Source organism: Amblyomma mixtum, chromosome 10 (genome assembly GCF_055824585.1).
Source record: "Amblyomma mixtum isolate Tamu chromosome 10, ASM5582458v1, whole genome shotgun sequence".
NCBI lineage: Eukaryota > Metazoa > Arthropoda > Arachnida > Ixodida > Ixodidae > Amblyomma > Amblyomma mixtum.
Window position 1 is genome coordinate 77,706,874 of NC_143021.1, and position 16,539 is coordinate 77,723,412.

A 16,539-nucleotide genomic window follows, 5' to 3' on the forward strand; every position below is an offset into this window, starting at 1 on the left:
GCGATGCACGTCGATGGCAGGGTGGACTACGCTGCCGAATGTCGCGCGGTATCTAACAGAATAGTTTGAAAGAGGCAAGCGGTGTACCATTAGAGAGCGCCTAGGGCGCGCCTCGAAGGAAGCGAAAGACGGGAGGTGGCGGTGAGGGAAGAGGAATGGTTCAAACAACATACGTTATAACTCTGACGTCTCGCACTAGTGAAAACCACTCGTTAGAAATTTCCGAACTTGAGATTCGCGTCATGCAGGCAAGCCGAAAAAGTGCTCGTTCACAACGCTGTGGTTATCACGAACAGTGTATTCGTTCTGACTCGGAAAATCTCTGAACGCTTGTTTCGCAAACTGCGCAAAGCTGTCATACTTCCCCAAGCAACCACGGATATCCGTCGGACGTACGAGCTAGATCCGAACGTCCTTTGCCGAGATCGGACGTACGAACACAATCCGATTTCGGATATCCGTATTCGTACATCCGCCGGACGTACGGACAGTGTCCACTTTTGTATATCCGCATGAGAGACGAGGTGGACTTCCGAAGGATGTAAGGTCGAGTATTTTCCCAGGCCATGAGTATGGACGTTTTTTATTTCACAGAAAACTCGAGTCTTTCGTGTATGTATACTGTTTTATTTGCATCAGTTGGAGGGTTTGACGCGAAGACGTTTGTAAATTGGTACGATTCCACTCCTACCTGCAGTGCAAGAGCCGCCAACGAGCTAAATTTATCTAAGAGGAGAAGCAGGTGTTGCAGAATTTTGCAAGAACTCAATGACTAGTTTTATATTTATAAAACTTCTTCAAATTAGAGGAGTTGCGAGACATCTCCACTGTATTGCTAGCTAAACTTGCCATTGAAACCATTCGTAAGCATCAAAACTCCCGTGCATTCTGCTATCACCATCATCATAGATGTCAGTTCGCGGTCAGACCAATCCAATCCATTAGTACGGCTCCGTAGCGCTGTTGTTGATATGTCGCGTAGTGTCGCGCAGATCTTTATAGCTCTGTTATTATAAAATGTGGCTTTGTTCGGTCTGTGGGCGAAAGTTGTATGTAACTTAAGCAATTCGAAAGATACGGGAAGCGCCTGAAGCTCTTCTGGAACACCGGAATCCCGTACTGCGTCGACCTTGGTGTAAAGAAGGCTTAGTGCACATGTGATTGCCTACGAAGGTATGTATCCAGTACACTTCTTGGAACTTCGCTTCTAGGACAATGCAGCATGCTCGTATAACATTCGTTCACAGGACAGTGGGAGCAGTAAGCGCGAGGAGATGGCTTCCCCAAGTGTGTGCTGTTCTCACACTTTCGGGAGCCTACATCACACAGCAGCGGGAGCCCTCAACTCGCGCGACTAATTCCCACTCCTCTTCAAAGTTGCGGGACGGAGTGTTTTCGCATCTTGTTAATTTTTAAGGCATCGCTATGTTCACTGTGCCTATATAAAGAGTGACAACGCGCGAAAGGCAGACCATAGGAAGCACGTGAGGTCGCAGTGGTTCGCAACGGAAGCTTTGCGGCTTTCTGTGCACAGTCGCGTACAGTGCTGCGCAAGTTAGTGCCCTAAGGCCCACGAAAATAAATAAAGAACAGATACATTGTCAAACATTTCTATTAATTGGTTCCAATGTTTTTACTTGGGCTACTGAATTGTGCCATTTGTTTCACATGACTGATGTTTGCCGCGTTCTTTTTTATTTCAGAAATCCTGTGGGTGGGAAGATTACGGATGTGTGTCCCAAGCTTGCCACATTTGAAGAGTCACATTTAAGAAATTTTCCGAATGTAACCCATTGCTCTGCTGATGTATCATCAACCACAATAAAATATGCGTGCTATGCATCAAATTGTTTTTGGTTTTATTGCATTGCGCGGAGTGAAAAAAGCACGCATGCACCATATATGCGAATATTCGAGAAAGATCCGCCAATGGACGTACTCAACTGGACGTCCGTCGGCGGGCGAACCGTATACCTTTGGCCACCTTTCGGACGGCCGACGGACGTCTACCGGCTGTTTGTGGATGTTCAGAGGACGTACAGAACATCCGAAATAGACCTCTGTCGGCCGTGCGAAGGATATCGGTGGTTGCTTGGGTCTTCCCTAAGCAGATCTCCATCACAGCAACGCCGAAACGGCTGTCGTCCATGGTAGAGGCCGTCGAGCAAGGATGGGGGAGAAAAAAAAAACACCCACACGGGACTACGCGCGGCGAGAGCAAACGCCAATTTTCGTCGCTAGACGGCGCAAGCGACCCACGTCGTGCGTTTACAAACTTGCGGTCGGCGAACACGACGTCGTGCGTATACAATCACTCTTTTCATAAATTAACGCCAATTACAGCTTTGCAGCCTACTGCTTCTCCTTCCCCGCAGATGCAAGTGTTGTAGCAGGTTTAAAGGAGTAACTCCGGCAGGCTTCACTGAAGCATATTTGTCTACATTGTGGCTACACAGTTCTGCGGCTTTCATCATACTGGTAAAGGCGTTAACAAGCCCGAACCTTTTGGTGACTGCGCAGTGACATTTGGGAACACGCGCACAAAGACGGACCATGTCTTCACATGCGCACGCTGCAATAGTGACGTTCACCTGGTTGCACGAAGTAATCCTTGCTCTGTAGGCACATAGATTTCCTTCTGCAGAGCTTCTTCTTCTCACAGACTGACAACACACAAAAATAATATATATAAAGCAACAGACTGAGGATCTGGCACGACCGGCAACACAGGAAAAGTGTACGCATGGATAGCATCATGATCGCATGCATGATCGCGTGTTGCAGGAATAAACGTACGCCATGCGCACGCCGTAGAGTGCTTCTCCCAGCTGCATTGTTCGAGCTCAAATTTCGTCTACTAACCGTGATGCGAGTGCCAGCCATCAGCCTTCTTCTTCACCATATGAAAATTCATTCGCACTTTCCTTTTCCTCCTCTCCCCTTTCCCCTGTGTGGAGTAGCAGGGCCATGTTACCACCGGCCGACCTCTCCACCTTTCCCTCATTAAAATTCCTTTCTCTCTCTCTCTCTCAAATTTCGCACAGAAATTGCCTTATTTACTTATGATTTCCTTCCTCCAAATTGAAACACCTTCCTATGCGCCTTCTTTTTTCGTCTGCTAGCCTACACCTCCAAAATAAGTGGTGTAGAAAGATTTCTTGTGCTACGCTATGCGTAAAAGAAATGCGTTCGTGTGCACTTTTTTGACGCTGGCAAAAAAAAAAAAATGTAGCCATGCTAGTGTAGCTGGTGTAGGTAAAAAAGTGGCCCTTTAATAATCAGTTGGTGCGGTCATATGCAAAGGTGTAGTAGTTGATCGATGTTTACCTGCCGCGGCAGATGTGTCGGCTTGGCCATCCGCCTTGGCTTCGCCGCTGCTTTTGTGGTCCCATCCGTAAGGAGAGCGTCAGATAGACATGGGCAAGCGTTACCATTGTGACTACTGTGACAAGACGTTTCCTGACAGTGCGAACAACCGCATAAAGCATTTGCAGGGCGCGTTTCACACGCGAATGAAACGGCTTCACTACGACTCATTTCGCGATGCCGAAACTGTGTTCAAGGTTTGTTAATCATTATTTGATCTGATAGTCATGACGGTGCTTTGCAATAATCGGTGCACAGTAGCTAACTCTGTGTTAGCTGCTGTGCAGGCTTCTGCGCCAACCATATGTTCAATGGCTGCGTTTTATCGCTGCCTGCAGGGTGTGCTTGTTTTCCTTTTGCACTGTTCCGTTCTCACGGTTTTCAAATTGCATTTAATTGTGGCATTTACTGCTTTTCTTGGTGCAGGCTGAGTCGACGAAGAAACCGTGCCGGCGGTTTCAGCAAGCAGGAGGTTGTGATTATGGCACTACGTGCAAGTTTTCGCACCTAAGTCCTGGTGAATTAGCAGAGCTGGCAGCCCGTGCGGAAGCCGAAAAGCATGCTTCGAAGCAGAGTATTTCCACACCCCTTCCAGCGGACGTGACAGTGATGGAGTGGACTAGGAAGCGACTGAAAGCCCAGGAAAAGCTACCAGAGCCATTTGCATACAAATTCATAATTGCCGAAGGTAGTGTTGGTGTGGACAAAAGTGCTCGTGGTTCTGTGCGTGCTCCTTCCCTTGACGATTTGTTGGCATGCAAGCCAAATCACTGGGGCTGAACTGCTCGACTAGTACTAGGGTAGAACAGCTGTATGTAATGTAGTCATCAGAACATCTGACTATTGCTGCATAATCCTGCGAAGTGGCTGTCAAAACGTGCATTTCTTGTTCATAGGTTGAATCTCAGGCAGAGGGTGATGCTCCCATTTCCTAAAATGAACTGCAAATGATCATTGAACATTTCTTCAGAGGTTAAGCTGTTCTGTCACTTTTTCCTGCATTGTACCACATGATGAAATGCGGAGTATGTTATCTTAAAAAGGGAGACTGATCAGTTTTGTTACAAGAAAACAATGCATCCAAACGTAGGTGATCACTTACATGGCAGAATGGAGTGATCACTTACATGGCAGAATGGAAGTTCAGAGGACTGTTGCTTTAGCCTTGATGAAGAGCAACAAATTCTAATCTACTGAATCAGTGTACAGTACAGCCAGGCCTACTGAAAGAGAAGTTGTACAGCATAAGTTTCAGCTTCCAGTGACAAGTTTGTGGCAAAAATGTATTCTCCTCATGATGTTATAAGCGCTCAACTAATAGAACGAGAAAGCATTTGACTCAGTGTAAATGTCAGCAGTCATGCAGGCATTGCACAATCAGGGTGTAGAAGAGTCTTATGTGAAAATACTCAGATATAAGAACTGCACAGCTGCCATAGTCCTTCAAAAAGTCAGCAATAAAATTCCAGTGAGGAGGGATGTCAGGTAGGGAGACACGGTCTCGCCGATGCTACTCACCGCCTGTTTACACGAGGTTTTCTGAGGCCTGGATTAGGAACAGTTGGGGATAAGAGTTAATCGAGAATGCCTAAGTAATCTGCAATTCGCTGATGACATTGTCTTGCTAACCCCTCAGGAGAACTGCAAAATGTGGTCAGTGATTTGGACAGGCAGAGCAGAACGGTGAGCCTAGAAATTAACGTGCAGAAAAACCAAAGTAATGTTCAACAGTCTCTCAAGGGAACAGCAAGCAATTCATAATTGGTAGTGAGGTACTGGAAGTGGTAAGGGAATACGTCTACTTAGGGCAGGTAGTGGCCGCTGATCTGGATCATGAGAAGGAAATCACTAGGAGTAAGAATGGGGTGGAGCACATATGGCAGTTTACCAATGTCCCTCAAGATCAAAGTACAGCAGCTATATTTTGCCATTACTCACCTATGGGGCAGAATTGTGGAGGCTAACGAAAAGGGTTCAGCTTATGCTAAGGAAAACGCCGCTAGCTATGGGAAAAAATGATAGGTGTAACGTTAAGGGACAGGAAGAGGGAAGAGTGGGTTAGGGAAAAAACATGGGTCAACTACATCCTAGTTGAAATCAAGAGGAAGAAATGGGCTTGGGCAGGGCATGTAATGCGAAGGCAAGATAACCGCTAGTCCTTAAGGTTAGCGGAGTGGATTCCAAGAGAAGGCAGGTGTAGCGAGGGGGGGGAAGGGGTCTGAAAGTTAGGTGGGCAGATGAGATTATGAAGTTTTGCCTGTATACGGTGGCTGCAGCTGGCAAAGGACCAGGGTTAACTGGAAAGGCAAGGGAAAGGCCTTTACCCTGCAGTGGACGTAATCAGGCTGATGATGATGGTGGTGGTATGCCGAATGGTGATATTATTGTAGTTGTCATGAATGAATAGTGTTAACCTTTGAATGCCTAAATTATGAAGGAATCAGTGGAAAAAACCATTACCGCCATATTATGCCAGCTAATGTGCCGATACTTAAAAGCCAATATCAAAACATTGTTAGTGAATTACAGGAATCTACACATTGTCAATTAGCAACCATTAGCATTCGGTCCTCTTGGTGCTGCTAGTCTTGTGTTGTGTGAAAGACCAATTCAAAGGCCTCAAACCAACTCAGTGGCCCAGAGACAGTACAATTTGCTATCGAACAAATGTTTTTGTAATTTACTCTGAACTTCTGTCAGAAAATGAGCAGAGTAATTTTTGGATGCTGGGTGGAAGTCTCACATTCACACCTGCAGAAAGCTTACTGACATTAAAGCCAAACATTTTTACTGAAAAGTGCTGGCTCGTCAGAACATAACATCAGAATTTGTATTGAAGCTTCATGTAGTAATGAAGCCGCCGCGGTACTGTACAATGTACAATGTCCCGTGTACTGTACAATGTCAGTGCACACTAAAGAACCCCAGGTGGTCGAAATTTCCGGAGCCCTTCACTACGGTGTCCCTCATAGCCTGATTATCTTTAGGACATTAAACCTCCATAAACCAAGCCAATTATGTAGTAATGAGTACACAGTGTGCAGATGGTATGTTGCCAATTTGCGACACTGGGCAGCACAGGATTAAGAGTATGATGTGTTGAGACCTCTTAACTGCAGTGCTTGGAACATTTCACGTGAAAATTGTTCCCAAATTTTGCCCCTACTTTGCAAAACTTAGTTACAGGAGTTACAGTGCTGGTATGCTTTGCTGCTTTTACTGTTTCTGTTGCGGCTGACATGTCTGTACTCTGTCAATTAAATCTTTTAATGACACAATGTCTCTTAATGAAGCAATGGACTTGACATCTGCATTCATGGGCTTTGGTGTCTGTCACACTACAGTTTTTTGTCAGAACACAAGCACCGACTGGGCTCATATGGGCCTGGGAGAAGAGTACTGTACATGTTATTCAGGTGTGCTTAGAAGTATCAGTAAACAAAGAAGTTAACGATAAAATATGCGGGAACTGTAAGAAAAAATTAGCCTCAATAGAAAAGAAGGCTGCCTATGGAATCTCATTCTAATGCACATGTAAACTTCCCTATTAATGCAGGATTGCATTTAATGTGCACATTTGAAGAGATACTGAATTAAAAGGTGCAATTGGACACGTGCTTAGCATGGTGAGGAGGAGGTTATTAGGAGAGGTATGGCAACTGCCATGCTAAGTGCTAACTGTGCATTCGTGCTAGATTGACTGTGCTTAGCGTCGTGCGGAAGAGGAGAGGAAAGGCATATGTATACGTGTCCGACGGCATTCGCAAACATGTCTTGCAGATTTTTTTTATCAACTGGACAAATCCGTGCTCATCTCTGGGATTGGGTCAGAGGAATGAGACGAGTGCACAAACAATAAGTGAGGAAGAAATTGTGGGTATGTGATCATCATCATCATATGGAGCTCTGTGTAACCAGCTGGTGTAACAGTTTTGTGCCCTGAGGCAATCAACATCGCATTAAAAAAAACACAGCTGCTTGCTGCAAAACTATGCACGCCTTTGCATCATACAGGCCAGTCGAATTTCGATGGAGGCAAAATTCTAGGCCCGTGTACTGTGCGATGTCAGTGCAACGTCCCAAAGCGACTCAGGCTATGAGAGACATTGAGAGACGCCGTAGTGAAGAGCTCCAGAAATTTCGACCACCTGGGTAACCTGGGGTTCTTTAACGTACTACGCTGACATTGCACAGTACACGGGCATCTAAAATTTCGCCTCCAGTGTGCATAAAGTGCTGCAGCAGTGAGCTGCGAGGCAAATATACATCCTAGCGCATCTGCTATTTTGGGGGCCCAGTGCCAGCACTTGAGAGCAATAATTTTCTCTGAACAATAGAGTAACGCGAACTGTCCCGCTAATCTCTTGCGCCTTTGCACACGTCATGGACGGTGAAGGTATGCATTACATGCATCACTGCTATTCCTTGACATCTCGATAATCGAGTTACAAAAACAACAAATCATTTCCACAGGAATTACACCGCGGTGCGTCGTGGTCATGGTCGTGGCGTCGTGCGATTGTTGATACTAACCGCGATGCAGCTTGCGCAATCGGGCAATCACCTGCATGGTTGGAGTGGGCAAGTTTAAATACAACAAAAAAACTTAATAAAACCATGCAGAGAACTTGAATTAAGTATTATTGACGCTGAAAATTTTGGCTTGTGCAAAAGAAGCGTTATTTTCAAAATGACGTCACGTTCGGTAATTTTTTTGTTTGAGTCATCTTTGAGCCGAGCCGAGCATTGCTTTCTAGGTAGCACTCTGGATAGTCTGGACGGTCTGTGGCAGCTGCTGTGAGCATTTTTTCTGTTCTGTCTTTTGGTGTGCACGGATTGAGTGATTACCAGTTATCCGACATTCGGTATTTCGTTGTCAACTTCTCTTTATTAGTTGCATCATACTTTTCAGAGCTTGCACACTTGTTTTCTCTTTTCATGGTATCCAGCCCTGCATATGACTGACACTAGTGGATGGACTGCAGCAACAGACCTTGCAGGGCGCGTCATTCTCTGGTCCTAGGCACTTATTCATCGATCCAGGCTGCTGGCTCAAGAACGTGCTCACAGGTCTGCACCTTGGCCCACAAGCAGAGTGACAGTGGACCCATGTCGGCCAGTTCTGTGCCAAATAAAGTATTCCTACCAACATGTCTCTTCAGTAATTAATGAAGTGCATAACTAGATTATAACAACTTCTTTGGCCCTATAGAAAAACCAAGTTACAAAACAATGGGTTTTTTGAGGCCATACCCAGCCAACACATTGTTTCCTGTGTAGAGCCGCATATTGCCTTCCTCTTTATGCCCTTGCAGCAGAAAATGCTGCTCAAAGTTATTCAGGACAAGAAATTTCACCAACAAGTTGCTCTCAGACCACTGCTAAAAGGGTACTGAAGCCGAGTGAAAATGTAAATCAGGTAATGAACAGGATGTTTGTGAGCACTGCACATGTCTACTTTTAATGCATATGAGGGGCCAATTTCAACTTTTTTAGAGGTAGGTAGCGCCTTTTCTAATTACACCATCCCTTGGTGTGGGATGCTTCTACATATACAGCCACCTTATTCAGCATTTGAGTGCTGACAGTGCTTGGGAAGCTCTTGCTGAATATTGTAATCTGTGTGCTTTGAATTGAATGGTCTTTGTAGGTATTCGAAAAAGGCAAGGCAGCCGTCCTAGCACTACTGGGATTCCAACCCACTGCAAATGAGGTGGATTCTCTAGCACTTGGCTCTCGCTGGCAGTTTGTGAAATTGGCATCACCCTAAACTGCACTCTAAAAGAGCATAAAGAGAACAGTGTTCCACAGTAATTCATACCACGTAACATGAAATGGAAATCATCATGTGGCAAGTTTATCAATGTTCTAGACGTCTGCCAATTTCTATATGGTAGCTTCAGCCCGTTGCACTGGCAAACTACATTTCTCCTGAACGCACTTTTGAAGCGAAAGCTTCACTACGGCACCTCGGGCTTTCTTTGCGGCGCTTGTGGTTTTCACCCTCAAGCGATTGAGAGCTCAAACCATAGTAGAGCCATGGTGTGTTGCTTTGGTGCAACACCAAGGTGGCCGTAAGGTCAAAAAAAAATTACTGGTGGTTTAGCTTTGTGGTTCACGCAAGAGCCTCATTGCTCATAATTACTTGTAGTAAATTACCTATGGTTTAACTGCTGCTCAGTCTGGTCAGGGAGCAAAAGCTGTGGTGCATCGGGCAACTAGACGTGGCTTGCCACCTAACACTGAGTGCATTGCACACACTGGATAGTCGGCGCGCCCACCCTGATGAGAGTTGAATGGTTGATCATGAGAGGTTGCTCACTTAACCACCAAGTCTCACTTCTTCACTGACCATCGGAGTGCCTTCATCGGAATATCCAAAAGCAAAGAATCAATGTGTCTCCCCTAAGCCAAACTATGAGTCTCGTCATTGCTTCAACCACAAGCAGCACTCTTAGCATAGCCAGGGGAATGAAGCTTTTGCTTACACGCCAGGCTTCACTAAAGATAAACCATCAGCAATTTTTTGAGCAGGAATTGGGTTTATCCTGGTTTTCATGATGTATGCTTCAGCTGCACAAACTGGGTAATATCGGGTTTTACCTGTTAACAAACGGCCCTAAATGATGACAGGTAAATTTGACAGTCTTGTCTTACCGTTTGACCTATCTTTCCTCAAGCAGAACAGTGGCTGATTGAATTTGCATCACCTAATAATGTCAGATTAATTTTTTCTTGTTCGGACGTTTTTCAGCTGCTAAGGTCCAATATTGCCAGAGAGGGTTTGTACTGTACGCACATGAAAACCGCCTAATTCAAACCTGCCGTATTTACAAACTGGCACTACGGTCCGGTCAAAATCCCTTATTTCAGTGTGACAAAACTGCCGGTAGTATAAGCGTATGCAACGGCCGTACACCTTAGCTATCCTGACCGATGATGAAGCAATGCAGCGTGCTGCACGCGGCCATCGTGCTTTCGGAGACCCTCTGGCCGATAGTCTATGAAAGGCCATTACATGCACTATGCACGCGTTGCCTGGTGTGGGTTTCGACCTTTGTGGCTGCTTCACTGCAGTTTTTTTTCCCTGCACTCCTGTGTTTAATTTTGTGCACAATAAGTCTTTCTGAACTAATGCAATATTTTATTTATTATTTCCTGCGTCGTTTATAGAAATTTTGCTGCGAGGAACTTGCTAGAACGCAAGCCATTGCTCTCTTGACAACAAGCTATGCCACAAGGGTACAATTCTCGTCCTGCCTGTCATACAAGTTAAATTATAGGATTTTGAAGTTCACACTTCAGAAACAGGAATACACATTTCTCTTCCCGTTCACGAAGCAAGTGGCAACTTAAAAACATTTTAACTTCTATGATAGGCAGGATAATAATTTTACCCTTTTTGCAAAGCTTAATGTCAAGAGAATCGAATAGCACGCATTCTAGCAAGTTCTGTACAGAAAAATGTCTTGAAAGCTCTCGGCAAAACAAAGTGTACAAGAAGTTTTTCCCACAAAAAATTAAATTACATATTTGGAATCAGTAGGCAAGAAAACATCTTCCATGAAGATTCCATAATCATTTCTTTATTAGCATAAATTTTTTTTAAGACCACTTTTCCCCAAAACCAAAGGAAGAGCCACCACTTCTGTTGAGCCATCACATCACCTGTCGGTGCATACTCATGACTATGCACTCCCTCTGATGCATTCAACTCTTCGTGGTTTCAAAGCACAAATTTTTTCTGCTGTAGCATCGTCTTTCTCACATCTTTTGAAGATTAACTGGAAGTTTCCCATACCTCCCCTATCAGTATTTTCTCTCTATTTGATCGCACTAAAGTTTTGAAAGCAACATTCGCAAGATGGATGCTCCTCCTGAAACAACACGCATTGCTGGCTTGTTAGTGGGAAGCGTCTTGGGTTCCTTCTTTTCTTCCACTGTTCTTTTATGATCGTTCTTCAGTCACAAGCCGACAGCAGCACATAACTATAGGAGTGTAACACTGACCTAAGCTCAGACTATAGAAGCATTCATACCCCTACTTCTCAACATTCTGCTTTTTCTATTCACTGTTGCATACAGTGATGCATCACAACCACTTTAGTTTCCTTTTTTTTGAATTGGAGCCTTCGTCATCACGAGGCTCGTAGATTTAGCCATGCGTAAGGGGGATGTGCGTAGACTGACAAACCGGGACTCAGTGGTTCCTGGAGCCCAAGCGGAGGTAGACTCGCCCTTTCAGTGTCCATTTACTCCAGCCAGTTTGAATTGTCCAATAGGAGCTGTTATGTTGCTCTTCTTCGTACTTTGCACTCAGAAGAGAGGGTAAAAGAATAAATTAAGTGCACCGGATGATATGCTTCTAGCCTGAACCTTATACGGTCAAAGGTCTACGAAGAAAACGGCAGTGTTCCACTCTGCTGGAATGGCGGCTTCAGTGTAGCTTCATGGAAACAAGGCAACTGGTATAATTACTGACAAACATTTTCTCTTCAATTCTGTGAACCGAACTAAATCCACATCACAACAAAAGTCTCTCTCGCTCACCCCAAATACACCCTGCGCTCTTCCAGACAGATCGAGCAACCTCATCCCAAAAAACGTCCAAATCTCATCTGGTAATCCAGCTCATTACCATCCAATACTGTGTTCGGCTTCTTTCAAGATATGACCCATTTGTAGTACGGGACAAAAACTTGGAGAAGCTTCTGAAAAAACACTACCTGTGTTTGCGGTATTCTTCACTGCTGCAATCTATAAGTTACTGCTATCAGTTAATGATGCTACTAGTGCCGTCATCTGTAAGTGATAGTTCTTACCGGGATGCAAGGCACAGTGATGTCTAAGTATGCTCGAAGTATAACAATAAAAAAAAATGAACAGCAGCTTTTCGAAGAACTGCACTGCTTTTGAATTTTAATGCACAATATGTTAAGCAAGTTAGTTTTACAAACAGCCAGAATGTATTCAACATTTTTTAATGGAAACTGCTATAAAATACTACTCATGTGCACTATGGAATTTAACACAATGGAGCCAAATTACGAGGTTTACAATACATTACAAGATTACAGTTTTTCATAGGCACTAATCACAGTATTATTCGTTTCAGCAGCCACAACTCTTGCAGCGTGTTATAATAAACACCTTATGTAAATAGAGAAAGCTCTTTTCAAATAACACAAAACAACAAAGAAGCTAGCACAATGTGAAATGGTCACAAACCGCTGATATTCTGACAATTAATAAAGATTAAAAATGGTGCGGACACAATGATCCACAAATATTGTACCATTTATATCCAGCACAGGCAGTGCTCTGAGTAATGGTAAAGTAGATGTTAGTGAACCCTTTCGTTAGTTCTCGATCCAAACAAGAGAACTCTTCAAACCACCAAACTAACGCAAGACACATCATTTTGAGGCTGGACACCTGCTTGTCCTCACTCATTCCTGCCACTAACATTGCTGGAATAAACACACAAAGATTTACACAAGAACAAGTTTTCCTCGGCTGTCATACCAACATCTATGTGTTCAGTGACATAAATGATTGATTTATATTGATTGTCACAAAAATGAGCTTACTCAGGCTTAAGGATTAAAAATAATCATTTTGTGCACTTTTACTCTACAAAATTTCTTCAGTGAGGCAGGCTGAAAACTGCCAGTAGCGATGAACATTGGATATCAAGTTTTAGAAAGTGTCTCTCCCCAAAAAGAAGTGATGCCACAAAGGTATGACAGTGATTTTATTTACATTCATGCAAGTTTACGAGCATAGCAGGCTCAGTCTCAGTGTTCAGGAAATACCGAACGTGAATGTGGAGTCTAAGGGAACAGCAAACGTTGTTTTCAGAAAGCTTCCTCAAAGTGAACAAAACTTAGATATAGGTAATGACGTAGCCTAGCAACCAATGCCTTTCATCGGGTACACAGCTAGAATCTCGTTAGCTTGCATACAAAATGGTAGCTAGCAAAACATATCGACTAAGGGCATCACGCACCACTGCTATTTTTGGTGAATAGCCTCCTTGTGGTGGTTCAAATATTGCCTTTTACTGAATGCCTTTGGGCACAAGTCACATTGGAAAGGCTTTTCGCCCTTATGAGATCTAATATGCCCTGCAAGAGTTGACTGTGTCGAAAAAGTCATGGGGCACAGATGGCAGTGAAACGGCTTTTCACCCGTGTGGGTACGGATGTGTGCCTCCAGATGGGTCTTTTGTGCAAAGCTGCTACCACAATGGTCACAACGGTAAGGACGCTCGCCTGTATGAGTCCGCTGGTGTGCCTCCAGATGGACCTTCTGTACAAAGCTGCGATTACAGCTGTCCCAATGGTAAGGTCGCTCGCCTGTGTGAGTGTGCTGGTGTCTCTTCAGATGGTGCTTTTGTGCAAAGCTATTTCCACAGTCGTTACAATAGTATAGGCCGTCGCCTGTATGGAGTCGAAGATGCTGCACTAGATGGTATCTTCTTGTGAATAACTTGCTGCAGTGGGTGCATTTGTGCAGCTTATCTCCTGTGGGATTACCCCGGTGGTTACCCATGCCAGAAGGAGTAGACTCCATGGAGTGGCTCGCACGGTGCCTTTCACTGGTTGAATCTTGCACAGCAGGTGCGCCATGGTCGCTCTGTGTGGCGACTGAACCTGTGTTGCACAGGCAGAGTAATTCAAATAAAATGCATGAACGAACAATCCACAGTTCACTTGGAACTAGGAAGAAAAGTTGAATGCATAGGACACATTCATCAAAAGCTGTAGATGTCTATGAAGTTTTATTCAACAGAACTGCAACAGGGAACTCAGGCCTAAAACAAAATGTCTCTAGAGTCAAGATGTCTCTCCAGTCACTGGTGGGCTTCGCAGCAAAACAAGTGGCAGTCAGCTATGCTTAGCCCAATGCACAATGCCATTTTTTTTCCCTTTTATTTGCTCCTCAGACCGTGTCCAATAGGAGGAAAAGGCTAAAAGCCATACGAGGCCTTATTCTCCTGTATGATTTCTTGCGGCAATGAACAGAACTCACATCGATCATAGTTCAGCGAGTATAGTTCACATATCAGAGAAAACAACTTTCCAGAATATCGAAGGCACATCCTTCACCACAGTTCAGTAAACTAAAGCTTCCGTATCCTACAAACTGCTCTTTGAAAAACAGCCTTCAGGAAAGCATATAAGGAGAAGTAGTGCACATTCTAACCTGGTGAGTTCTGCCATGAAAGTACACCATGTTTGTGGTCCCCGCAGCTCGAACCTGCATGTGAAAGCCAGATTGTATCCATTAGGACAAAAGATTAAGAGTGCAAAAGCTCACATGGTGTTATTTGCATAAGGCGGTGATTATGGAATACACACTCGTAAAAAAGCGTTTTCAGGTCGTGTATAATCAGTGGGGCGAGTCTGAATAGAAGTGAGTTTTAAAGTAAAATTTCCCGACTTTTAATTCTGCATGCAGATGACTACTACACTTACCCTCCAGAAAAACGGGCAAATAGCTACAAATTTATAGACGTATTGGAACTGAGCCAACGGCCATTATTGCACTGACGAACTTGCACAATTTTCTGGATTCATGGGAAGGTCAGTTCAAGTCCACCGACACAGGCTTAAGAACTATCAAGTCTCAGTCATGCTTAATGACACATCGTTAAAACCATTATTTTTCTATTAAACTTTTTATAGCCATTGCAGTGTGCACAGGAAAAAGGATTCAAAGCACGACTACTGGTAAAAAGAGCCCAGGTTACAGCAACCACCCACAAATGTAGCCAATATGCCCAACATGATGTACCTCCCCCACCATCTCCAAGAGTTTCATTAACCAAGTGAGTAGAACCACATCTGAAACTGCACACTACTGTGTCTCGCGTGCAGTTAGAGCATACCATATTTGCTCGTTTAGTACCCACACCAACAGTTTTGGGACGAGAAACCAGAAGGAAAAAAGAGAAGAAACTATCAAGACAGAGTTTCTCAATGAGCGGCTCTGAACAAGGTTTAAAAGGAAACTAAAGCACTTTTTTGGAAATCAGGCTGGCAGCAGCGTTCTATAGTTTTTCATGCTGTATACAAGTACATCGCATCCAAATAAGGCAAAAACAAGCGTGCATATCCTTTTTTAGCAGAAATATTCGGCCTGTGCTGCGGGACACACCGTGCGGTGCGCCGCCGCCCGTGATTGGTCAAAGAGGCCGGACTACACACTGAGGACCGGAGAAGCTACCGATACGAATCCGGTGCTGCGTTGAGCGCAGATCGCACCTTTTTGTGGTGTTGTGAAAGTGAATAAGGGAACCATTTTTTTCAATGACCCTCAAAGAAAAGGATATTACAGTTTGTTCATTCCAAATGTCACCCGAAACCAAGAAATATGCAATAAAAATTTCTACGCCTAGCACAAGCATACGCCAGCGTGAAAGACGCGTATGCAGTCCATGCATAAAAGGGGCCAGCACAACCTCGGCTCGTATACTCAGAAAAGAAAGGGTGCGAACAATACTCAAGCCAATTACCACAACTGGATGCCTCCAGGCTCGTTCGAAAGAGCGTCATACAAAAGAAAAGACCCAAGGCGTTGTGTAGAAAAAATCCTGTTCTCAGTGCCCAACATTTTAGGTTGGGGCAACAACAACGTATTTCAAAGAAACGATGAAGCAGCACAAAGCTGATGTCAAAATGAGCAAAGCGCAATGGCCTAGCACTGCGAGGCATGTGACCACAGGATAGTGACGCCATCAATGTGCACTGGAAACCAAGCCAAATACGCGCACAAGGCTGCTGCTTCAATCTTGGCGCGTTCAGCAGATGCCGGGTAGTAATAATTGTTCCCTCCGAAACGCTTGCCCTTCCTAGATCTGCAGTTTAGGTTCAATGACCTGGTGATTAACTATATGTGCGCTTAAAAGCCAGGCTAGCTGCTACTCGTCCGCTGCCACAACTTGATGAAGAAACCGAGCAAGGTTGTGAAACATCGTGTTTGTATGCAAAAACTTGGTTGGCGTTCATTTCTCTCTCAAATTTGCATCCCAAATCAGACAGACCTCTGCCGAACACTTTCATTTTAATCGCTTAGCTATGATTAAATCAGATGCCGCATATCAGTGGCTTCGATGCCTGCTTGCTTGCTTGGACGCGTTAAACTGAGCCTCAAGTCACTAACCGAGCC

The 16,539-nt window shown here is 44.4% G+C and overlaps 1 protein-coding gene and 1 long non-coding RNA gene across 2 annotated transcripts; both read left to right on the top strand.

The window, feature by feature from the left end:
- Nucleotides 1–1,035: 1,035 nt before the first annotated feature.
- LOC149326208 (uncharacterized) lies at nt 1,036–1,847 on the top strand. Its single transcript, XR_016286437.1, has 2 exons — nt 1,036–1,173; nt 1,704–1,847. It is a non-coding gene; the product is annotated as an uncharacterized LOC149326208 (long non-coding RNA).
- Nucleotides 1,848–3,416: 1,569 nt separating this feature from the next.
- Nucleotides 3,417–4,706, top strand: LOC149326209 (zinc finger matrin-type protein 5-like). Its single transcript, XM_089563097.1, has 2 exons — nt 3,417–3,563; nt 3,793–4,706. Exons 1-2 carry the CDS (start codon nt 3,417–3,419, stop codon nt 4,144–4,146), a joined length of 501 nt encoding a protein of 166 aa, XP_089419223.1. The 3' UTR covers nt 4,147–4,706.
- The last annotated feature ends 11,833 nt before the right edge of the window (nt 4,707–16,539 follow it).